The 25,739-nt window shown below is 47.5% G+C and overlaps 1 protein-coding gene and 1 non-coding gene across 2 annotated transcripts; both read right to left on the reverse strand.

Annotated features, from left to right (window-relative positions):
• Positions 1 to 3,056: 3,056 nt before the first annotated feature.
• On the reverse strand, positions 3,057 to 3,130 carry TRNAV-CAC (transfer RNA valine (anticodon CAC)). The gene has a single exon. It is a non-coding gene; the product is annotated as a tRNA-Val (tRNA).
• A 4,462-nt stretch (positions 3,131 to 7,592) lies between these two features.
• On the reverse strand, positions 7,593 to 13,637 carry FITM2 (fat storage inducing transmembrane protein 2). Its single transcript, XM_052650786.1, has 2 exons — positions 13,402 to 13,637; positions 7,593 to 10,916 (listed from the first exon to the last, which is right to left on the reverse strand). Exons 1-2 carry the CDS (start codon positions 13,635 to 13,637, stop codon positions 10,301 to 10,303), a joined length of 852 nt encoding a protein of 283 aa, XP_052506746.1. The 3' UTR covers positions 7,593 to 10,300.
• Between the last annotated feature and the right edge of the window lie 12,102 nt (positions 13,638 to 25,739).

A 25,739-nucleotide genomic window follows, 5' to 3' on the forward strand; every position in this document is an offset into this window, starting at 1 on the left:
CTGAAGGCAGCGTCCATCCCGTCCTCCTCGTTCCACCTGGAGTTGAGTTTTCCCGCCATGTGAGGTAGACCTTTGGTAAAAGCCATGTTGACCATCTCTCGGAAGTTCAGCCCTGGCCAGAGTGTTGGGTTTGAAGATGGATGGTCCTTGGGTCCCTTCTCCTGCCTCTGCCAAAGCCATCTCTGTTGATGCCTGCCTTCCCCATCACTCTCGGGGCTTCCTCCGAGCCCCACCATGTCTCGCGGCGGTTGGGGGTGGGGGTGGGGGTGGGGGTGCGGGTGGGGGTGGGGGTGGGGGGGGGGGGGAGGCGGTGTCTCTGTATCCACACTGCCAGCCCCCGGGGCATCTCACTTCCCTGTGCCTTTTGCATGTTGGGAAAGGGTCTGGTGTCACTGCGGCTCATGCTTAGAAACCACTGAAAGCCCCCAATAAAGCATCCAGGAGGAGCCGCCGCTTTTCGTTTCTAAACCTGAGCTGTCCATCTAGCTCTCGTTCCCAGAAGTCAGGGCTAGAGGGGTAGAGACACAACATTCAGACTCTGTGAACCTGACTCTCCCGACTCTGTCGTCAGTTTTGACCATTTCACTTCTATAAAGAAAGAGGAAATGACTGATGCCTTTGGGGGATCCCAAGGCTTGAGCTGGAGAGACCAGGTTTTATCTGATATGAAAGGATAGAGAGGATATTAGAGCACCTGTCCAGTATTTTAAGGCCCCGTCGTGCAAGAGGGCCAAGTGACTTCCGATCTTGGTTCAAGGCTAAGAATTTAATTGCTGGGTCTCACCCAGCTGCAAAGGAGGCTGGGAAATGTAGTCCCTGGTTGGCCAGCCTATTGCTCAGGAAGGAGAGAACAGATTATAAGGAGAAACTAAATGAGAAGAGGCACAGACAGACTTCTGGAGAGAACTGTAGACTCAAAGCCTCTGTGAGCTCCCACCTCCCTGTTCTACATATGCAGAAACTGAAGCCTTGGATGGGCACATGCCTGGTTTGGTCAGGATCCCACTATGAGTGAGCTAGAGAGCCAAGTGAGAGCTGCGGTGTGGACAAGAGTCAACATGCAAACGATCACCCACAATCCATCCATTGCTGGACCTTCTGTGAGGTCCCTTGGAGGGACGCAGAGATGAAGAGGAGGTGGGGCTATCAGAGTTCAGTCTAGTCATGAAGACAGACAGCACCACCAGCACCAGGGCTGTGGTAATGGGTGCCCCCAGTGTTTACACTGTTGAGAAAGTCTCTCCAGCATTCACAGAAAGATGCTGTTGGGCAGGACAGTAAGCGCTGCTGAAGGTCGTGTTATGTCATCTTCAGCTCATTGGCTGCTCATTGCCAAAGTCACAGAATCTACTGCCCAGGTCATAACAGCATATTTCCCGAAGACCTATTTGGTTCTTCCCTTGCAACCTGGGCCCACATTGCCTAAAACGCTTAGTTTTCTCATCTCTCAATGGAGCTGATAACAGTAGCTGCCATCCTTTGAGTCCTAACCAGGAACTAGGAAATTCACAGAAATTATCTCTAACGCTGCAAAGCATTGTTTTACACACACATGTATATGTTTATTTGACTGCACCAGGTCTTCGTTGTGGCATGCAGGGTCTTCAGTTTTCATTGCGGCATGTAGGCTCTTTAGTTGCAGCATGTGGGATCCAGTTCTAGGACCAGAAGTTGAACCTGGGCTCCCTGCGTGGGGAGCGTGGAATCTCAGCCACTGGACCACCAGGGAAGTCCCCAGCATAGTTTCTCATGCTTCACTGATGAGGAAACAGCCAGCTCAGAGAGTTAGCACCCTCGGTACAAGTGGTAGATTGGATTGTTGGATTCCCTAATGAGCTTCCCTGGTGGCTCGAAGGTAAAGAAGCCACCTGCCAAGGCAGGTAGACAAAAGAGACCTGGGCTCAATCCCTGGGTGGGGAAGATCCCCTGGAGAAGGAAATGGCAACCCACTCCAGTATTTTTGCCTGGGAAATCGCAGGGACAGAGGAGCCTAGCAGGCTACAATCCATGGGGTCACAAAAGATTCAGATACCACCTAGCAACTAAACAACAAATAGGTTTATACATTCATAATGCTTGACATGTGGCTTTGCAGCACCTCCCACTGTGGGTGGAGTATATTCCCTGCCCGAGAGAATTGCCCCTGTGACCAGTGGACTGTTAGTGGAAGGATGTGATGGGAGCAGAGGCTTTAAACATGCCATGTGGGTGCCTCAGTGTTCATCACAAGAAGAACAGGCCCCTGGTATTATAGACATAGTCTTAAAAAGTAAGTAATTAATTAATTCTTTGTATTTGGCTGCACTGGGTCTTTGTGTGCCAGGTCCCTCTAGTTATGGCGAATGGGGGCTACTCCCTAGTTGCAGAGCGTGGGCTTCTCGCTGCAGTGGCTTCTCTTGTTGTGGAGCACAGGCTGCAGTTTCAGTAGTTGTAGCACGTGGATTTAGTTGCCCCACAGCATGTGGAATCTTCCCAGACCAAGGATCAAACTGGTTTCCCCTGCACTGGCAGGTGGATTCTTAACCACTGAACCACCAGGGTAATCTGGCCCCAGGTATTACAGTTGCTGCGTTTTTCACTTGGATCTTAGAATGAAAGTAGAACAGACTCGAGCCCAGCTTGTGGCCTGGGACCAAGTCCAGCTTGCCAGGAGCAGAGCTCACCAACTGAGGCCAGCCCATATCCGCAGAGCTGCAGCTACCTGTGAGCATTTGCTGTCATAAATCATCAGGTTTGCAGGTTATTACTGCAATAGCTGACTAGTACAGTGGCAGAGCTGGGATGAAGCCAAAGCCCTTCCTGTTTCCTCTATAGCCTAGTTGGGAACTATAGCTGAGATAATTCACTAAAAATATCAGGCAACAGATTTAAAAGTTCACAACAAATGTTTGTTAAATGTTTGTTAGTTGTTACTAATTCTTAGTCAATGCTGCACTTTAAAATTTCTTTGGCTGCCCTGGTCTTAGCTGTGGCACAAGGGATCTTTGATCTTCATTGTGTAATGTGGAATCTTGAGTTGCAGCCTGCAGACTCTTAGTTGCAGCTTATTGGATCTCATTCCCTGACCGGGGATTGAACCCGGGCCCCCTGCATTGTGAGTGCAGAGTCTTAGCCACTGGACCATGGGGAAGTCCCAATGCTGCATTTTAAAAATTATATTAAAGACACCAAGCCAGTTCAGGTTACTGGGGACATGTAGAAGTTACAGTGTCCTGGCTTCTGAGAGAGCCAGTCACCAAAGTAAATCTCTCAGCTCAACATTTTAAAACTTATGACATATCTTCCTGTCTATGATCTCATTAAACCAGTCAAAGACCAGTTATGTAGAAAGAATCATCCCCGTTTCATAGTTGCGTAACAAGCCCAGAGAGGTTAAGTGACTTGCCTAAGGTCACACAGCTGAGGCATTGAAAGGCAGGATTTGAACAGTCTGCTTGCTCTAGTTCAAGGCTTCTAATAACTCCAGGTAAGAGTCAGTTTATGCCCCCATCTATTCAGCCCTGCATCCCTCCCCATCCCTGGCAGATGCTCAGGAGATGCAAACTGAAGGCAAGAAGGCATGAAAATATGTAAAATAGATAGCTAGTGGGAAGTTGCTGTGTAACACAGGAAGCTCATGGTGGTACTTTGTAACAACTTAGAGCTGTGGGATGGGGTTTGGGAGGGAGGTTCCCTCCATGTCAAGAGGGAGGGGACATATGTATCCATGGGTACGTGTGCGGTCAGTCCTTTACAACCCTTTGGAGCCCCCTGGACTGTAGACCACCAGGCTCCCCTGTTCATGGAATTTTCCAGGCAAGAATACTGGAGTGGGTAGCCCTTTCCCTCTCCAGGGGATCTTCATGGCTGATTCACTTTGTTGTATAGGAGAAATCTACAGAACATTGTAAGGCAATTATCCTGCAATTAAAAAAAAAATTTTAAGGCATGAGAAAAGTGAAGCTGGGAAAGGGTGACAGCTGTGTGCTCAGGTGGGGCCTGATACCTTTGCTTTAGAAATTAAGATGCTAATCAGAGCAGCTCTCAGGCTACCCCACCTACACACCTCCTGGGTACTCAGACACACACCCCGCGGGAGCCATGCCCTGGCAGAGAAGACGGGGAAGTGATAAGGCTCCCAGCCCAATCCCTCAAATAAGCAGCCTGGAAACCAGGGCCATGCAGCCCTTAGCTTAGCTACAAGGGGACAGCATTCACTTACTTTATGTTGGCCCAAAGGACCCCAGCAATGCATGGATGTCCTTTCCCTTCAGCTCTCCCTGAAAACACCTCTCACTCTCCCCCACCCCCTAGTTAACCCTGAAATCAGACTGCAATCCCAGAGACTCTGCTTGTTCTAGAGATCCTGGGACATGGCCTTCCACATTTGACTGTGTATTTTAACTACCTCTGAGTCAATTAAAATTGAAACGTTGAATCTCTGATTTTAAATTTTCTGATTTTAAAGTAGTTATAGTATTGATGGCACATTAGGGACTTACTGTGCACTTGAAAAATATTTATATAGTGCCTCCCTGTTCTAAGGAAGCCCTTTGTAAGTATTGACTTATTTAATCCTCACAACAACTCTACAAGTTAGGTACTTACATTATTTCCATTTTACAGGTGCAGAAACTGAGGAACTTGTTCAAGGTCACACAGCCAGTGTGTATGGCAGAAGCAGAATAATCTTCTCCTTCCTTTTCTTTCCTTTTTTTCCCCCCAGTATATTATTTACTTAATTGACTGCGCTGGGCCTTAGTTACAGCCTGTGGGCTCCTATAGGTTGAGGCCTGTGAACTCTTAGTTGCAGCATGTGGGATCTAGTTCCCTGACAAGGGATTGAACCCAGGGACCCCTGCATTGGGAGTGCAGAGTCTCAGCCACTGGACCACCAGGCAAGTCCCCTTCTCTGCTTTTCTGCATATGTTAGGAACATCATCTCTGCCTGAGCTGGGACAGTGTTGGGGTAGGGTGGGGAAACATTCTGCCTTTGATACTTTGCACCCTTTTGGATTTGCCTGTGCCTGGCTAGACTATAAACCCCCAGAGGGCAGAACAGTGGCTCTGAATTAACACTGTGCCCCCTCAACTAGTGGGGCAATCAATATTGAGCAAGGTGTGGCATTATCCCCATCTTACCTTTCACAAAGAGGCTCCAAGATTCTGACCTGACCAAGGACACACAGCTGCAAGTTCTAGCACAGCACAAACACAGTCTTTCTGCTTCTAGATTCCCTAAATATAACACTAGTTATTCTTTGTAGTGACTGTATTATATTCTTGATAGGTATGTACATTATTTGCTCAGTTGTGTCCAACTCTGTGCGACCCCACGGACTGTAGCCTGCCAGCCTCCTCTGTCCATGGAATTCTCCAGGCAAGAATATTAGAGCAGGTTGTCATTCGCTTCTCCAGGGGATCTTCCTAAGCCAAGAATTGAACCTGGGTCTCCTGCATTGCAGGCAGATTCTTTACCATCTGATCCACTAGAGAAGCCCCCTGATACAGTTACCATAATTTATTTATCTGATTGGCAACAGATAAATCTTGACAACTTTTCACTATCACAAATAACTGTAATAAAGTCTTTTCTGTTTATCTTTGCCCACCTTGGTGAGCACTCCCATAGCCTAAATCCCTAGACAGAGATTGCTGGGTCTGTACAAATTTTTGGTTTGTTTTTGTTTTTGGCCACGCTGCACAACTTGTGGGATCTCAGTTCCCCAACCAGGGATTGAACCCAGGCCAGCCGAGGCAGGGAAAGCCCTGAGTTCTAACCACTAGACCACCAGGGAACTCCCAGGTCTGTACATTTTAAGTTTGGATACAACAAGGTTACCAAGTAATTACATGGGCCCAATGTACTATCTCCCCTCTCCCCAGGGTATGGAAAGACGTTTTCTGTGCTGTGTGTGTTCAACTTTAAAACTCCCCAGAGACTGCACTAGGGGTTTCTATGACAATTTCTGAAGGTGACTATACTGTACAGGGTTTCCCTTAACAGAACCTGCCTTCTTCTTGATAGATACTGAAATTGGTTTTATTTTGGAGACTTTTTTGTAAAAGCCTTCTGAAGTTCATCCCTCTGGGAGCCAGGTCCAGCTCTCCATGCCCAGGAAGTTGCTACGAAGCCAAGCAATCAGGTCTGAACTGCATTAGTTCTGAACTGAACTGCATTAATTGATCGTTGATGCAAAGAAAAGCCGGGGTATGATCAAGTGCACCCAGAGATCGGCTTCCCCATCACTCACTGGGAAGCCAGCTGCCACCTCAGCTGAGTGGGAGTCTCTTTTCATGTTGTTTCCTTAAATAAAAGTCCTAACCTGCTTGGGAGAACTTTTCATCAAGTGGAACAGAGAAATAGAGTCAAAGAGTTGGTGAGGTTAACCAATCTGTGCCCACCATTTATCAGATATGGAAATTGAGGCCCAGAGATGTTGAGTGACTCGGTCAGGGTCACACAGAAGAGCAGATAAAGCAGTGGGGGAAGCCAGCTGAAAGCAGGCATTCGCACTTCTAGCTGAGTGCTCTGATGGCACAGCAGGGCGCATCCAGATCCCCACTGCCTTTCTTTTAGTTTGCCATGTTTCCTTCCGTTGCTCTTGACCATTAGGGGAAAGTCAGGTCTCTTGAAAAGAGATATCTGAATGAAAATCGTGGCACCGCATGCCCATGCCTCTGTGTGTGCTCTTCTCACGTTCCTGGGTTCTCTTCTCTGCCCAACCGTTTGAACCTTTCCCCATCCTTCCAGACCCAAAAGAACTAGGTCCCGGGGAAACATCCCATGATTCCGCAGGGCAGCTGGTAGCCCCCTGCACTGTGTTCCCAGGCGCTGACCTTGGCCAGCGCTCAGAACGCTTGATGGCGGCTGTCGGCTCATCAGGCATCTTCTCCATGACTGGAAATTCCTCAGATGCAAAGATGTAGCAAATTCACCTTTGCAACCCCAGCACACGCCTCAAGCTCTGAAGGGACAGACTTTGGACCACAAGCTTCAGAAGGGAGGGACTTTATTGTCCTGTCCCAGCTCCTGGCTCACAGGATAAACTCAAGAAGGGTTTGCTGCTGCTGAGGGCATTTGAACTGGGAAGTTCTGCCATAGGAGGAGCGTCAAATCCTGCAGCCCTTGAACTTTCTATAGACACTGCGTGGAAGGACTGAGTAGGTCAGGCTGACAAAGGAGTAGGTGCTAAAAAGTACAGAAAGTCCTCACAGGCACACAGGCCTCCAGAGTGAGAAGGCGTTTTCACAGATGACCTCGTGTGAGTCAACTTTGTAACCGCCCTTTGTGTTACTTCTACGAGGCTCAGCCGTCCTCCTACTGCCAAGAAAAGTGTTTGCAAATCTGGCAGATACAGACCTCAGGGCTCTGAGCCACGGATGTGGCACAGGGCAAGGAGTAAAGCAAGCTAAGAAATATGTGACAACCCGTCCTTAGTTTCCAGGGTTGAGGAGAAAATAATTAAGAGTGGCGACAGCCTTGAAATTCCCTACCTGTGACGAGGGGCTCCACTAAGAATTACCCTCCTTTCGCAAGGCGGCCTGAGCTCTCCTGGTTCTGGAATTAAGGGTTGTGGAAAAGAACACACAAAATGCAACCATGTGGGGTTTTCATTATCTCCAGTTTACTTCATTTGCCTGTTTACACACACGATCTGTGTGTATACAAAAACAGTGGCAAGAGCCGTTCACTAAATACAATCTGGTACTCAGACTATGACAGATGCACGTGGAAAACGAGGCACCAGTGAATGAACCTCAACACGGAGGCAAACCAAGCACGGTGGTATCCCGTGATTGCAGACGCCCTCGGAAGCCTCTTGTTCAGCACCGGGGGAACAGACACTTTTCAAAAGACGAGGCTATTTTGCAGGACACCCAGACCCTGAATGGCACTCCAAAGAAGATGCTGGCTTCCCTGCCTTCTCTAGAGGAGCCAAAAAGTCCTAAAGGCGTAATCAAGAAAAAGGAAGCAGGGGGGTGGTCACCTGCTACGCCCATGTGCTGGGCATTGACCTGCATCATTTTCCTTCATCCCGACAGGACCACCTCCATTTTACAGATGGAGAAATTGAGGCATGCCCACGGTCAGACCGCTCTTGGCAGTGGTGGTGCCGAGATTTGGACCCACCTCTCACACCTGCCTAAACCCAAACGCTTTCAGCCTTGCCATGCCGTCTCACATACGGATGGAGAGCATGTCCCCCAGCGACAGGCAAAGCAATAAGACTGAGCAGGAAGTGGAGGGAGACTGATGACAAGATTCTGTAAGGGACGCGTTCCACAGAGTTAATGTAGGGCTGAGCTTGAATCAGACCTGCAGGAGAGAAATGTCTGGAGATGTTTACCTGGGTCAAACAAATATCTGGCATCACCTCGTGTCTGTTGCCTTTCGGTGCTGAACGTGACACTTAGGAGAGAGTTTGATCCCTTCAACAAGCCCCTGCCACCTACCCCACCCCCTCGGCCACCCCTGGTTTACAGATGAAGCTCCAGAGAGCAAAACCATTCTCCCGAGGGGCCCATCGCCTCTTGCCAGTGCTCCCAGCGCACCCTGGCGACACCTCCAGAATCTCACTGCCAGGTGGGGTGCAATGTGTCACACCTTACACTTTGATCGATACAGGATAACCTGTGGCCAGATGAGATATGTATTTTCAATACATATTTTAAATACATCTTTGTAAGCAATGTGTTTTACACTGACGATTTCCCAGACATCAAGCTCCTAGCAACCTAAGCTTGAGTTACACCAGTCAAGCGCTTATCAGTTAATGCTATTATCAGGCTTGAGGCAAAGAGTATTGAAGAAGCTTCCAGGATGATTATCCAAAATTCAAGGGGCAGGGGATGAAAGGTTTACGGAGACACACTGAGAAAGGGCAGGGGCATCTTATCACAGCACTAACTGCGTCTTTGCAGGGCAGACGGAACAGAGTATCTAACCCTTTCCATCAGTCTCATGGTGAAGGCCACACAGGACAAGGCTGGAAATTGAGACTGCTGCAAACAGGAAAGAAAAAGTCAAGTTCAAGGGCAGATGAACAGACCCTGGTTTGCTGTGGTTTTGGTGGTGGTCCAGTTAAGAAGAGGGAGGGGCCAAAGTCAAGCCACATTTAACAGGGAAGTTCTTGCAAACAAGTTGGCTTCTTGCCCTCAGAAGCAAGGGAAGACACCTTCCTCCACTTCTGACTTATCATAATCTTGTCTAAACGGGTAAAAATGTCCTGGGCCATAGCAATGGACAGAACACTTATGACCAGACGACTCTGAAACATTGTTCAGTCTAATACCACTGATGCATGGTCAGGAGAGTTTCAGTGCAAATAGGCATTTTGCAAAATTACTCTGACTCAGCTTAAAATTCAACAAGTTATTCAAATGTCTGTTTCCCAGTTTGATTCTTAACCGAGAAAGCAGCCCCGCGAGCTTGAATTTAATACCATAAAGCTGAGAGTGTTTTAGTATTCTAAAAAACCCTCAAGGCCTCAACACATGTGCCAAAGTGCAACACTTGGGTCATGAGTTATTTTTGGAAGTTCTTTCAACAAAGAACAAATTTCACGGTTGTTATTAAAAACTATAAAGCACTCACTCAAAACAGAAGGGGAGGGAAGATAACCTTATTGCTCCAAAAACCAACATATACTAGACAACATGGACAGAAAATTATCAGTGTTCGTTACATAAAAAGTATCCAATACTTTGTTGCAGAGGCACTCCAGTGTGACTGTTTTGGTAGTTAATCACAAGTCAGTTGCCGTATTTGACATTTCACAGATAGAATAAATACTACAACCAGAGTGTGTCTTTTAGACGGTAGGTAGTGTTATATAAAGAACCCTGCTGGAAATAAATACTTATGCAAAACTGACCAGAGGGCATGGCTGCTAATTAACAGCATTAGCAGCCCTTGACACAGAAGACAGCTAAGAATCAGGGAGCGAGTGACGCCAGCAAGGGAGGGTCCTGAGCCCCCCCCGCCCCCATTCAGCCACACCAGAGAGGCCTTCCTGATTCTGCCCTCTCGCTGAGCCTGAGCTCGCCATCCAGGAACAAAAGGGACGTAACAGATTAAGGTCAAGTCTTGCCAGGGACGCAAAGTGCCTGACTGGGGATGGCGGTGCTTGTGACACAGCGTGATGTCGCCAGGCCCGGCCCGGTCCCCAGACTCCACCACCGCACCCCCCCACCCCAAAACTGCCCGGTAAGCTTCCTTCCCGAAGCAGGATCGATCATTTAGTCAAACAATTAAGGAGAAAAAGAAACGGAAAAACCTTTTAACCCCGGTCCTGCCCTCATCCCTTTTGTTTCTCTTTTATTTCTTGTAAGTGTCTTGCTTCAAATTCAAACTGGAGCTCTGGGGAGGGAGTCCTGGAGAAAAGGATTTCAGATACCAACAGCCGTACGTCCCGTACCAGCCCAGCAGACCGAACAGGGTGCCAAACACTTTCTGGGACAAGTTGTGGAAGTAGATGGCTGTACACAGAAACATCCACACCCAGATGAAGGTCAGGAAGCCCAGGGCCACCACCAGGGTGGTGATGGCTGTGTGGAGACGGTGGTTCCGGTCCGTCTTCACCTCGTGCAGCACGGCCATCTCCTCCACAATCATGAGGGCGCAGAAGGTCAGCAGGAAGGAGTGGCCTGAGATGTCGAAGCCGTGCCAAAAGCCCCCCTCCCCGTGGCACTGCTGCTTGCTCTGGTGCTCCTTTCGCTCCCCCTCCAGGGCTGGCGACTGGTAGCAGCTGCCCGTGTAGTGCTCGATGTTGGAGAAGATGGCCGTGCAGACGTACCAGATGGCCGTGCCCACGAGCAGGGTGCTCAGCCGCCGCAGGACCAGGCCGGCCTTGCCCGTCAGGTGGTAGTTGGTGAGGGCAATGAAAGGCAGGAGGAGGCAGAAAGTCCAGGCCCAGGCCACTTTGACAAAATACCTGGTAGAGGAGGAAAGCGGAGGTGAAGAGCAGGGATGTGGCAGAGAGTCCCGTGTCATGCCTCAGGACCCTGGACTCGTGAGCAGGGAAAAAGGCGAAAAGGTGATAAAAGCTAGAGACGACAACTTCACCTATATAAGTGTGTGAACTATGAATACCTCCAGAAAGTGAAAGTGTTAGTTGCTCAGTCGTGTCCGACTCTTGGTCATCCTGTGGACTGTAACCCACCAGGCTCCTCTGTCCATGGAATTCTCCAGGCCAAGAATACCAGAGTGAGTAGCCATTCCCTCCTCCAAAGGATCTTCCCGATCAAACCTGGGTCTCCCACATTGCAGGCAGATTCTTTACCATCTAAGCCACCAGGGAAGCCATTAACACCTAATCCTCACACAACTCTATGAGGGAGGTACTGCTATTATCCCCACTTTATAATAAGAAAACTTTATCTGTACAGAGATACAAACAGAGAGGCACAGAGAAGCATCGTGCCCAAAGCGGAGGTCATCGGTGGTGGAGCTGGGGTTCAAATCGAGGGCCTACTATCTTAAGCACTATGTTATTTGCTCAGGAAAGCAATTACAGACCTTTTATGTACATCCACTTTCCCACAGAACACTCAGCTACCCTGTGAGGAAGGTGTCATTAGCCCCATATTATAGATAAAGAATAGCTTGGTAACTTGCCCAGGATCACACTCACACGACCAGCAAGCCCAGGTGAAACCAAGGTTTGGCCAGCCCCCAAACCCATGCTTTTTCTACACCAAAGCTTTTTCCTACGTGGCGGAAATGATCAGACAGAAGCTTGGCTTCAGGCTAGAAGACCCAGGTTCCAGTCCTAACTCTGACTTATCACCACACTTCTCTGGGCCTCCGTTTCTCAACTGTTAAATAGAACTGAGGGGACGAAATGACCTTTAAAATCCCTTTCAGAGACAACAATTCACTAGCTCCCCTTGATTAATTATTGGGTTGACCAGGAAGTTCGTTAGAGTTTTTCTGTAACATTTCAGCCAACCCAATAACCAGCACAGAGGTGTGGAACAAAACACCAGAATTCATGGAAACTCTCAAATAACAGGAACTTGTCTGCCAGGCTGCTGGGCACCCAGCACACACAGGCTGGATTAAGCAAGCAGCTGCCTTGTCTGCCACCCCTGAGTTCATCAAAGGTGTTGACCTGGAGACCAGGCGCGGTCAACAGACGCAAGAGACACCTGGGGCCAGGACCACGCTCATCATCTAGTCTCAGCCCAGCCTCCCTGAGCGGGCAAGGAAGGAAGGTGGGCCAGAGGCAGTCAGACTCTTTCTTGGGTCCCAAAGCTTCCTCAGACAATACCCAAGCACCTGTCATGAAAGTCTTCCCTGGGACTGACATGCAAGGATCTGGCTAGAGTCAAGACCTGTCAGGTATCTGATGAAGCTGCTGGAGAAAGAAACTAGGGTTTTAAGTAGATGAGCAAAGTTGGACTGACTCTTGCAAGATACCGCAGACACTGTAATTCCAAAGAAGAACGGAAGCTCACCTCAAGGGGGACGTTTTATCTTTCAGAGTTTCCCTTCACTATTGCAAATCAGTGTTTGTGTCAATAAACTTAAAATCCAAGAGGTTTAAAAAAAGAATAAAAGAACTTCCTTGGCCACCCAATGGTTCAGACTCCACACTGCCAATGCGAGGGTGTGGGTTCAATCCCTGGTGGGGGAACAAGCATCCCACATGTCTCATGGCATGGGCAGAAAATAAATAAATTGAAAAAAAAAAAAAAGGAGCGGGTGGGTGGACTTAAGGAGAAGTCTCAAAGAGCTCAGCTGGAATTGCATTCCTGGGCCACTGCCATGAACTTTGAGTAGCTAAGATCCAAGCAGATCCAGGGGAAAGGTCATGGACTGGAGGGTTCCACTCCGGGGTGATTATCTTGGAGTGGGGGGTTCTCACAGGCTAGTACAGGCTTTCAAAGGTGGGGGGTGGGGAAGGGGTGGTGGGGAAGGGGTGTTGGGGAAAGAAGGCAGGTTTACTTGCCCCACCCAAGTGTGATGGGATTCCGTCACCAGCTGGGGGAAATACAGGACTTAGGGCGGAGGCTCATGGTCTGACACTGGCAGGCAGGCGGGAGGTGGCATCTCCCCTAGAGCAGGGGCCAACTCCTAATCCCGAGGGGAGGCACAGGGAGCAGCCACAGAGGCTGGTTCAAGCCCCCTTCCCATCTCCCACCTCTACACACACAGAGATACACACACCCTGCCCGTCACCCCTGCCCAGTCAAGCTCAGACTGTCTGCTCTGGATGTGCAAACGCGACTTGCTAGTGACACTAGCTATCCCAGGGTCCCCTCATCGAGACACGCGTGCAGACACAGCTGCCACGATGCGGAGAAGGACCTCCCCTTCCAATGACCCATCCATCAGAGCAGCTGAGCCCCGGCTTTCTGGGCAAGCCGACAGTGATGGCTACGGCGGGGGCAGGAGAGGACCCGGGGCGCACTCACACGTTGAGGACGTTGCGCTTGTTGCTGAGATAGCTCTCGGGCAGCGGGGAGAGCTCCTTGACGAGGGAGCCCGCCAGCATAGAGGCCGCCAGAGCCCAGGGCAGGTATCTCCGCACTGCCGATCGCACCAGCGTTCCCCGGAGGACCCACGCGCAGCGCTCCAGGTGCTCCATGACCGACCTCGTCGGCCACCGTCCGCCTCCGCGTACCCTCTCGGCCACCGTCTTGCCCTTCATCCGGGGCCGGCGCCGCCGCCTCCCTTTGGGCGCATGCGCGCCTCTCGCAGGTCCCGCCCCTGAGGGGCGTCGGGCTTGGAGCCCGCGCGCTCCCCCTCCTGGCCTCCTGCAGCCTCTGCAGCGCGCCTGTCTCCGATTGCTCATCCCTCTTTTTTGTGGTTCAATTGCGCAGTCCGACCGCATGGGCTGCAGCAAGCCAGGCTTCCCTGTCCTTCACTCTCTCTTATTATTAAATAGCAACTATTTATCTATCTATCTATCTATCTATCTATCTATCTATCTATCTATCTATCTATCTATCTATTTATTTTTGGCTGCCCTGGGCCCGGATCCATCCTTTCCTTGTTCTCCAAATCTGGCCTGCACAGTCAGGCAGATTAGAATTTCAACTTCTGTTCCTTGCTCTGGTCAGAGGAATAAATGCTTGTGGGAATATTTGCTGCAGGAGGGGAAGAATGAAAGTAGCACTGTAGGAACTGGAGCAGTGGTCCCAGCATCATTTAGTCTCTTTCTTGGCAGCTCTTCTTCCATTGAGCCTTAGTTTTCTCACCCGTAAAATGGGAAGAGGACAAATCTACCTCTCCTAAGAGTTAGTTATGAACTCGAGGTTCCTTATGGTGGTCCAGATGCGGGGATGTAAGAAAATCAAATAACTGCTTGAAATTGTTATTATATTTACTTTTTAAAATACTATATTTTCCCTTTTAAAACAACTACGTATTTGTATTGAGTGAAAATGCTGGACCCTGGGAGTTAATGGCAATCCAATGAACATGTTAATGAGTCAGTCACTCATTTAACACAGAGTTAAACTGTTTCGTGGGCAGAGGAGTCTAGAGGGCTACAGTCCATGGGGTCGCAAAAGAGTCAGACACGACTTAGCAACTAAACAACAGCAAAACCCTCTCCTCCCCTATCATGGCTGGGTATCTGATTCAGAGTTTCCCAAACTCAAAGCATTTCTTTGCTGCTATATTAGTTTCCTAGGGCTGCCATAACAAATTACGACGATGTATTGGCTTAAACAAACAGAAATTTATTCTCTGACAATTCTAGAGGCCAGAAGTCTGCAATCAACCTGCTGACAGGATCACTTCTCAAGCAGAAATATCCATGGAATAACAGATTCTGTGTTCCAGTTATATTTCTTCTATGACAAAAATAATGTTTCTGTTGAAATATTCATTATCTCTATGGGCTTCCCGGTTGGCTCAAATGGTAAAGAATCTGCCTGCAATGCAGGAGATCAGGGTTCGATCCCTGGGTTGGGAAGATCCCCTAGAGAAGGGAATGGCAACCCACTCCAATATTCTTGCCTGGAAAATTCCATGAACAGAGGAGCCTAGCATGCTGTAGTCCAGGGGATCACAAAGAGTTGGACACAACTGAGCAACTGACACTTTTTTCTATCTGCCTAAAATAATCCTCTGTCCCTAAACCAAGGGTAGCTACTGCACTTTGGGGAACACCTGTCTGATTTATGCCTATAATAGACTGATATTTAAAATCTCTCATGCAGAGAGTCAATAAAATAATAAAAATATTAATTCCTTAAAATTATCTCAAGATGATCTTCCATCTGTAAAGTGCATTGATCTGATAATAGTTTTTATATGTCAAGATATCTCTGGGTCTTTAAAAAACTAGATTTAAGAAAGCAAATGTGGGACTTCCCTGGTGGTCCAATGGTTAAGAATCCACCTTCCAACGCAGGGGACATGGGTTCAATCTCTGGTCTGGGAACTAAGATCCCACATGCCCCGAGGTAACTAAGTCCCGTGCTACAGCTAGAGAAAAGTCCTCATGCTGCAATGAAAGATCCCCAAATGCCATAGCTAAGACCCAACATGGGCCTAAAATGAATACATACTTTCATAAAAAAGCAGATGTTTACATTTCCAGTAGTCAGGGATGGATGTGAGAGAAGGCTGAACGTCAAAAAAATTGATGCTTTCAAACTGTGGTACTAGAGAAGACTCTTGAGAGTCCCTTGGACAGCAAGGAGATCAAACCAGTCAATTCTAAAGGAAATCAACCCTGAATTTCAGGATTGAATCAACAGTCACTGGAAAGATGGATGCTGAAGCTGAAGCCCCAGTACTTTGGCCACCTGATGCAAAGAGCCGACTCATTGGAAAAGACCCTGATGCTGGGAAAGATTGAGGGCATGAGGAGAAGGGGATGACAGAGGATGAGATGGTTGGATGACATCACCAACTCAATGGACATGAGTTTGAGCAAACTCTGAGAGATAGTGAAGGACAGGGAAGCCTGACATGCTGCAGTTCATGGGGTTGCAAAGAGTCGGACACAACTTAGCAACAGAACAACAGTACTGATTATATAGTCACTAATTTGGCTTTTCATAACTGGGGATGAAAACCACACAGCCAGAAAGATGTTAATGGTGAAGGCAGCTTGTAAATAGTATCTGAAACTCTCTCTGTCTCCTGCAGACTGTCAGTTGCTCAATTATTGTCACTTTCTAGAGCAAGCTGCATGATGGTTAGGAACAGAGAGGTACGCTAGACATTATAAGCTAAGTGGCCCCTCCTCGTGAAAATCCAAATGTTGATCCCCCATCCCAAGAGAAAGGGAAAGTGTTCTTCTGGGTGACAAAAACTGTAGACATCACCCAGAGGAACTAGCAAAAAATTTACCTCCTGTGAATTTCAGGATTTGTATTCCTCTAGAAAGGAAATGGGTTTGTTCCAATTGAGACTTTGCAGCTTCATCCCTGAAGATTTTCAAAGACAGGGTTAAATCCAGACCTGAAAAATGGTATGTTTCTAGAGAATTTTTCTTGTTTCGGTTAAACTTCAACTTACATTAAGAAATACATATTCACATTGTAAGTCCAGCTGTGTGCCTGTGAGAACAAATTGTTAAATTTTCAGGACTTTTGCAAGTTGATTGTTAAAGCCACCATTAAAAATCACAATGTATACATGAACAATTAAATGCAAAATAAATATTCAAAAGTCATCATTCCCTAATTATTTTACTCTATTATCCATACCCCTCGGGTTGCTTGTATCTCTTGTATGTTATGGCGCAAATTCACCAACTGTGTGTTTGTCAGCATCAATTTGTAGCTTGAAACCAGATCTGGGGAGAGTATTTACATTAAGAGAAATGGCAAGTACTGTAAATCAGGGCTTTATTTGGTTTATTGAGTGTTTATTGATTGTCTGCACTGAGATGAAACTCCATTTGTCAAAACATGGTTAAACTGAAACATGAGGTTGGCTGTGGAGTCAAGAGACCAGTAAATTAAACATCAATGAAAGCATTCTAGAAGAACAAATTCTCTATATGGGATTCAGAGTGATGAGTGTTTGCATATTTTATTATTTTAAAACTATGTGCTACATTCTTTATATTAAGAGAAATGTTTTATACTTTTATGTATGTACAAACTTCCCCAGTGGCTCAGCAGTAAAGAATCTGCCCGAAAGGCAGGCGACGCAGGAGACGCGGGTTTGATCCCTGCGTGGGGAAGATCTCCTGAAAGAGAGAATGACAACCCACTCCAGTATTCCTGCCTGGAGAATCCCCATGGACAGAGGATCCTGGTGGGCTGCAGTCCATGGGGGTCACAAAGAACTGGACATGACTGAAGCAATTAAGCTCAACAGCATTCACAATACTTACACATTTTCCCTTAGAGAGAGAGTTGTTAAACACTTATCAACAAATCACTGGTTGCGATCCAGTACACACATATGTAGCATAAGTGACTATGTTTGTTAATAAGCATATAGACATGGCTGTAAATAGAGCTTCATGACAGTTCACGACAGAGTTTGCTTCTACTGTATGAGGCACTCTGACAGTTTCTATTCAATTATAAATTGAATTTTTAAAACATGCTGGTCATGACCCACTCACTAACAGGTGTGGATCTGTAATTTGAGAAACGTTTCTCTAGAAGATTCTAAGGCATTTGGAGGACCATGCCCTACCCTTCCCCACCAGGAGGGGATGGAAAACTACAAACATCACGGCTTTGCCCTGCCTGAGACTGAGTGGTATCCCCTAATCTGTTGGGTTTCATTCCTTCACTTATTTATTCAAGAATAAATAAATACTTGTTTGAATTATATGGCCTCTGACCTCAAGCAACTTCCCCTAGTGAAGGTGATCATCATTAATTTATTCAGCAAACCAATACTTATGAACTATTTGCCATGCACCAAGCATTGGGCTAGATGTTAAGATCTCTGATGTTTCGGATGGACGAGTGTCCTTAATAACTATAGATTCATCTCTTAAAAAACAACATTTTTCAAGCCTGAGGCAAGATGAAGCTGGGCCATCTTGTCAAAACCAGAAAGTAAGGAAGCCATAACCTACCAAGGACTGCTAAGGTCATTTCAGGAGGACGCAGAAGCCAATTAGAAAAGCTCCCACAGGCCAAAGATGGGACAACTTGAGCCTAAATAAAGGTATTAACTGCAATGGATGGAAACACACACATTTCTTTAGTAGCTTTTTTTCAGGTTGTGCTGTGAAGCATGTGAAATCTTAGTTCCCTGACCAGGGATCGAACCTGGAACCTGCACCCCCTGCATTGGAAGCGTGAAGTTGTAACCACTGAACCTTCAGGGATGTCCCAGAGGTTCATAATGTGCTTTAAAAGTAGTAGCTACCAAAAAAAAAGTAATGGCTACCTTTGGAGAAATCAGCTCTCATTATTTCGACAGCTATTAACTAAAGGGAAATAATCAAGCATTTTTCCTGCCACTCTTATGGGAACAAAGTCACTGAATAACCAGGGAGCCAGTGAATTTCTTGTTAAAGAAATATCTCAGCGAGTAAATGAAGGAACAACAGAATTAGACATGAAAGTTTAAAATGTTCATTTGAAATGTTGGTGAGCCAGATTCATTCTTTTTAAAAAATCAGTTTGTGGATATTCATAAAAAGAAAAGTTTAATACATACTTGAAAGCACTTTCAACGAAATCTCTACAAATCCATCCCATAAGGTTTCAAAATTTAAAATCAGATTATCATAATTGTGACCTTTGCTCAGAATTTTATATTTTAGGTTTCTTGCTGTCAGATTTTACAAGCACATGGCTTCATGTTTACTATAGAAATGGAGAACTAGAATCAACAATATGCCTGCTACAAAAAAAGTAGCTTTTTCTTGCTGAATGCAAAATGCAATTTCATAAGCGAGCTCCACATGTACGTCACTTGCTGTAAGAGTTTGGAGATTATAGAATTTATCTTGGCGTCTAAGTCTCCCTTGGACAGACAAATAGTCTGCTCTTTGAATTTTTTGAAAATCATGTTTATTTGTCTTTTTATTTTGATGGCAGTTTGTGTTCTTTGAAAAATGCAAAATTACTAAATCTATGAATGGTTGTGTGAGAATCTTCTGAGTCTATGACTGGGCTTTGGCCAGGCTGAACATGAACATATATACACTAAAGATTAAATAAAAGGAAATGTGGGGACTTCCCTGATGGTCCAGTGGTTAAGAATCTGCCTGCCAGTACAGGGGACACAGGTTCGAGCCCTGGTCCAAGAAGATTCCACATTCAGCAGAGCAACTAAGTCTGTGTACCACGACTACTAAGTCTTTGCTCTAGAGCTGGAGGGTCACCACTACTGAGCCTGTGAAGCCTGAGGTCTGCAATGAGAGAAGCCATGGAAGTGAGAAGCCCAGGCACTCCAGCTAGGGAGTAGCCTGGCTCTCCGCAACTAGAGAAAGCCCTCATGCAGCAGTGAAGACCCAGCACAACCACAAAAGAGAAAGTGTGGGACCTTCCTGGTGTTCCAGTGGCTAAGACTCCATACTCCCAATGCAGGGGGCCCAGGTTCACTCTCTGGTCAGGGAACTAGATCCCACGTGCCGCAACTAAGCGGAGAAGGTGATGGCACCCCACTGCAGTACTCTTGCCTGGAAAATCCCATGGATGGAGGAGCCTGGTAGGCTGCAGTCCATGGGGTTGCTATGAGTCGGACACGACTGAGTGACTTCACTTTCACTTTTCACTTTCATGCATTGGAGAAGGAAATGGCAACCCACTCCAGTGTTCTTGCCTGGAGAATCCCAGGGACAGGGGAGCCTGGTGGGCTGCTGTCTATGGGGTCGCACAGAGTCGGACACGACTGAAGCGACTTAGCAGCAACAGCAGCAGCAGCCACAACTAAGAGTTCATGGGCAGCAATGAAAGATCCTGCATGCCGTAGGATGCAGACCTGGCATGGCCAAATAAATAAATAAATGTAAGCTTTGATTGCCTTTCTCTACAGAATTTTTCTTCTTTATAACCATATTACATTATAATGCCACAGACTCATAAAGTTAAATTCTACTGGGGTAGAATAACAACAAAAAGTGAGTGTTTCCACTGGAAAAGAGAAATTTATTTTGACAATGATCTTGGTCAGTTTTAAAAGCAAATTGTCCTGTATCACTTGATTTAATGCAAAAAGCAGGAGGTTTTTATGGATTAGGAGCATTGTCAAAGAGTCTTTTAAAAATGTACTTTATAAAAAAATGTATTTTATAATTTACTTAATTATTTTCTGTCTTTTCTACTTGCTTATCATCCCTAGAAGGTAGGGAGCATTGCCTATTTTGTTCACTAATGCATCCCAAGCATTAAAACCATATCTGGCACCTACTAAGCACTCAAAAAATTGTATTTTGTTACATAAATTAAAGAATAATTATGTTGATGTAAAGGAAATTATTTTAAAATTTAAATTGTTTCCTTATAAACAGAAGAGAAACAGCAGAAAGTAATAATTATGAATTTTTAATTTTTGTTTTTACTAATAAGGGTTCCCAAGATGATAAATCACTGTGAGAGGGGTTTCTGGTCCATAAAGGCTTGAAAGATGTAGTGAAAAAATGAGAAGGGGTTAAGCAGAGGATGCTTGGGGCATGAGGAGAAGACCCTGTAGAGTCAGGGAAGGGTCAGGGAAGAATTCTTAGAAGAGAGGATTTCTGTCCAAGCTGGGGTTGGAAGGACTGGCCAGAGGGTGGCCAGAGGAACAGTGGGAAGCAGTCATTCCAGGAAGAGCAACCAGCAGGTGCTTTTTTGTTGGCTGGTGTGCCCGAAATAATTCATTCCTGGTGTGGCAGGGAGGGCAGTAGACAGCCCAATAATTCTCCCAGCGGGCAGCCCTCTGTCCACAGCTCCTGGCCAGAGGGCATAAGTATTCCTCCCCAGCAGCCAGCCCTTCCCTTCTCTGCAATGCCTCCCTCATTCTGAACCTCTGGCCACCTCTCTTTCTGGCCGGAGGGGACAGCTAGCCGCTCCCTTGGATGAGGCAGCTGAGCAAAGCCAGCAGCTGCCAGAGGCCAGGCTGCCTGACTGCCAAACGGGGAGGGGGTTGGACCCACTGGCTGCGCCCCCAGCACACACATGCCCAGCCTCTGGGACCACTTGGGAACAGGATCAGGAGAGCTGGCACCGCAGGGCAGGGATCTGGATTTGCTCTTCTTCCGGCCAAAGGGAAAGAGGCAGGAGGGCCAGCCAGCAGCCCCAGCAGCCTTGAGTACATGCCTGCTTTCTCTCTGGCCACTGCATCCTGCAGACCCCAGGACCCTCCTCTCTGAAACAGTCATGGGGCTGAGGCTTGGAGAGTGTTAGTCGCTCAGTCGTGTCCAACTCTTTGCAACCCCATGGACAGTAGCCCACCAGGCTCCTCTGTCCATGGGATTCTCCAGGCAAGAACACTGGAGTGGGTTGCCATTTCCTTCTCCAGGGGATCAACCGAGGGATCGGCAGGAGGATTTGTTCGTATCTGAACCACCAGGGAATCCCAAGTTTTGGAAGGAGAGTTTTTTGATTGGTTTGATTTGGTTTGGTTTTTCATTTGTTTTTGCTGGAAAGAGCATTGGTAAAATAAGGGGATGGGGGAAAGGCAAGGAAATGACTCTGTCAGTGTCAGCATAGCAGTTACCTGTAGGACCGAGGAGGCCATTGGGATCAGAGGGTTTTCGGGGTGTAGACAGAGTTCTGGTTCTTTACCTGGGGAGAGTCACAGAGATATTTGCTTTAAAAATATTCATTTAACTATATGTTTATATGTTATAAATCTTATATATTTGTTATATTTCACAATTTAAGAAATGGTATTTAAAAAAAAAAAAAAGGAGGGGCGGACACCAAACTGGGAATAAAATGCCTAGGTTCTGCGAATGAGTTTTTTGAAACTTTTTTTTTCTCCAGTCTTCCCATCCAAAGTACATAGAATTCAGATGTACCTACATCATATTTTAATGCCTCTATTCTTAAAGTTGAGTTAAACATGAATTAAATTGTCTCCTTTACTAGTTTAAAGATTTAGCTAGTTGTTTTATTTTTGTTTTTTATGGAAGTGACATTGATTTATAACATACTGAGCCTTAACCCGGTGCCAGGCATGGTGCTAAGTGCTTTACTGGACTTAACACTCTTCCTTCACACGGCTGGTAGGTACTGTGATCACTCCAGTCTACAGACGGAAACACCAAGGGCCAGAGAGGCTCAGTAATTTAGCCAAGGTCACACAGCTAGCAGTGCTGAAGAGCTGGGATTCAAACTAGGGTCAGTGTGCTCAAGGGGCAAAGAGCTTAACCTCTGGCCCATACTGCCTCCCAGATCTGACCTTACCTGACTGCTAAAATGACAGCCACATAGTCACAATACTTACAGTTGGTAGAGTTTAGAGGTCATGGTGGTCCAATGGCTAAGACTCCCTGTTTCCAACACAGGGGACCTGGGTTCGTCCCTGTTCAGAGAACTAGATCCCACCCACCTCAAGGAAGACCAGGTGTGGCCAAATAAAGACTTTTTTTTTTTTTTAAAGAATACAGTCAGACAGACATGGGTTCAAATCTAAACTCACATGAAAAATGAGGACGGTATTCAGCCAACTTTGTTGCCAGGACAAGTGAGTGAAAACTTATTTGCCAGGTGTGAGGTACAGAGTAGGCATACAATAGATGATCACCTCTAAAATTAAGATGCTCACCACTTAGGAAATAGACAAGGCCAAGTGTCGCTGTCAGCATTTATCAGATGGGAGATCCGGCTCAGTTCCTGTAGCACCAGGGGGTGAGGAGTCCCAGGGGGACCACTGGTCCCTTACCTGCCCCGCCCAGTAGAATTCTCCGGGTCTGGCGTCTGATGTGGCCGCCTGGCCCCCGCCCCGCTCCGCAGGAATGTGGGGCCCGAGCGCTGGTGGCGAGGAGGGGGCGCTGACGCTGAGGCTTTTCCGCTCCGGCTGCGCAGACGGGCGACACAGCAAATTCCGCGGCCACACCTGGCCGTGCAGCTGTCCACGCTGGGCCGGGAGGAGGATTCCCCAGTCCTCCGGCCGCAGGCCCCCGAGGGCACGGTCTTGACCCCTGGCGATCATGGGCGGTGGGGGGAACGCCGAACACTCCCGCTGGGTTAAACGCGCTGGACCAGCCCCATTCTCCAGCTACTGCTCTTCACCTGGCCTTTATGGAAGGAGGCAAGTCCTCCCTGACATAGGGGAGGATGAGGGGCTTCGCCGCGGAGCCCCTGAAAACACCCTGCTCAGAATGCTGACTCGGAAGAGGAGGATGGAGGACCCCTTAGGGGCACCCCTCTGGTTTCAGGATTCTGGGGGTCCGTGGGAAGTCAGATCCTAAGAGATCATAGTGGGATGACGTGCTCCTGTTTCCCTGAAACCTCAGCCATCCTCTCCTCTCCGTGTCCCCCCAACCCCTGTCCCCAGTGGGGCACCAGGACTGGGCACAGGACAAAGCCAAGATGAAACTGAGGTCCTCAGTTCTGCAGCTGGGGTGGCATTCAAGGCCTCCCAACAGCACAAATAGTCTCTGCTCACCTCTGCCCCCATCTCTGGGCCACCTCGTACCCTTCTGTCCCCTCTGTGTGCGTGCCGGCTAAGTCGCTTCAGTCATGTTCAACTCTTTGCCGACCCCATGGACTGCAGCCTGCCAGGCTCCTCTGTCCATGGAATTCTCCAGGCAAGAATACTAGAGTGGGTTGCTATGCCCTCCAGAGGATTTTCCCAGCCAGGGATCGAACCTGTGTCCTCCGTCTCCTGCATTGGCAGGCAGGTTCTTTACCACTAGTGCCCCCTCTAATCCTCCCTAACCTGCCTTTCTCAGTTCCTCAAATGAACCAAATGCCCTCCAGCCGCAGAGCCTTTGCCCATGCTGTCCCCCTTGGCTCACCGCTATGTCCCAGGCTCACCCTCCTCTCATTTTTCATTTTTCTATTGTCTGCTTAATCACCACATATTACTAAGATTATGACTAAGGGAGTGTCTTGAGAATTCCAGGGCCACGGCTCTCCTACACGAAGTTCAGAATCCACTTGCCAATTTCCTCCAATAACCTTGCTGGAATTTCCACTGGAATTGTAGCAAATTTAATCTGGTGAGAACTGACAACACCTATGAGTCTACTGTAATGACGTGTTGTAAGTCATCGAGGATACAGAGACAAAGCATGCAACTCCTTCCCTCAATAAGCTTTTTTTACTCCTGGTCTTCCTTTCTATTTTATTTCATCTCATGAGGGTAGATCTCATTGGGCCCATTTTGCAGATCAGAAAACTGAGGCTCAGAGAAATTGCATGAGCTGCCCTAGGTCCTGCGGTGAGGAAGTGGTGGAGCCAAGACCCCCAACCCAGTCTGTCTGACTCACAAATCTGCCCAAGCCAATTTGGTCTATGGGTTTGGTTTGTGTGTGTCTCTGTGTGTATAAAAGTAAGGTGTGTTTTCACACACACCCAGAGTTGAAAACCATCTATTTAAAGATGGATGTGCTGTGAGGTTGAGTGGGAGTGCAGGTATGTCTGCTAGGTTGGGCTGTGACTTCTCTTTGTGTGGGTGTTGGGGTCTTTGGCTATGTGTGTAAAGTGTTCGGGGTTTTGGTGGGTGTACTGGGAAGGATATGTCTGTGTACTGGATAGGAAGTGTATGTTGGGAAGACAAAATTGGGATACTTCTGTTGGTATGTGTGTGTGTTTTCTTATATTGGATTTTAATTTGAAACTTGTTAAAAGAACTCTTTGAAATTAAACGAAGGCTTTTCAAACCATCTATAACTCAATTTTCATTTAAGGTGTAACTTGTGTGTGGGTTCAGCTGCTCAGTCCTGTCTGACTCTTCACAACCCCCTGGACTGTGGCCCGCCAGGCTCCTCTCCCCATGGAATTTTCCAGGCAAGAATACTGGAGTGGGTTGCCATTTCCTTCTCCAGGGCTTCTTCCCGACCCAGGGATCAAACCTGCGTCTCCTGCATTGGCAGGTGGATTCTTTATGACTGGGAAGACTAAGGTATAACTTATGGTATTCAGATCTTTAGTGTACAGCTGGATGAATTTTTATATACATGCCATCAAGCTTCCTGGAGCTGGGGAAAGAGAGTGAGCTGGGGCTACTTTCTGTTTGCGGTCTCTCTTGCTGCAGAGCATCGCCCTAAAGTGTGCAGGCTTCAGTAACCGCATCTCAGGGGAGAGCACGGGCTGAGTTGCTCTGTGGCAAGTGGGATCTTCCAAGACCAGGGACTGAACCCATGTGCCCCCTGCATTGGCAGGCAGATTCTTAACCACTGGACCACCAGGGAAGTCTTCGAGTTTTGCCCATTCTTGAGCATCTTCTCAATGGAGTCACGTGGTGTTTGCTTGGGCAGGTTAATAGCTAACACTGAACAAACTTGCTTTGTGTGTTGACACTTCCTGTATCTCACTGAATTTATCATAAGAGCCAAATAACGTAGTGCTTGTTTATTGTTCCCATTATACAGATGAGGAAGCTGAAACTCAGAGAATTGCCTCGGGTCATCCAGACCAAGGTCACTCATCTGAGGTCACAGCTCTGGTCCTTGCCACTCCTAGACCATGCTGCCTCCCTCTGGATAACCAACCCATCGAAGAGGTGACAAGGCTTATTGGGTACAGAGAGAGCAGAACGCCTGGGAGCCCAGAGGTGCTTCTGGGCGTGCTTTATTTATTTTCTGAGAAGTCGGTGTTTCTGAATCTGTTTCAGGTCTCCCCAACACCCCCCACTGCGGGGTCGGGTACCACCTGCCACTGGCAGCCCAGCCACAGCAGGGCTGCAGAGACACACCAACCACCAGGATTGAGTCCCG

This window comes from Budorcas taxicolor, chromosome 13 (genome assembly GCF_023091745.1).
Source record: "Budorcas taxicolor isolate Tak-1 chromosome 13, Takin1.1, whole genome shotgun sequence".
NCBI lineage: Eukaryota > Metazoa > Chordata > Mammalia > Artiodactyla > Bovidae > Budorcas > Budorcas taxicolor.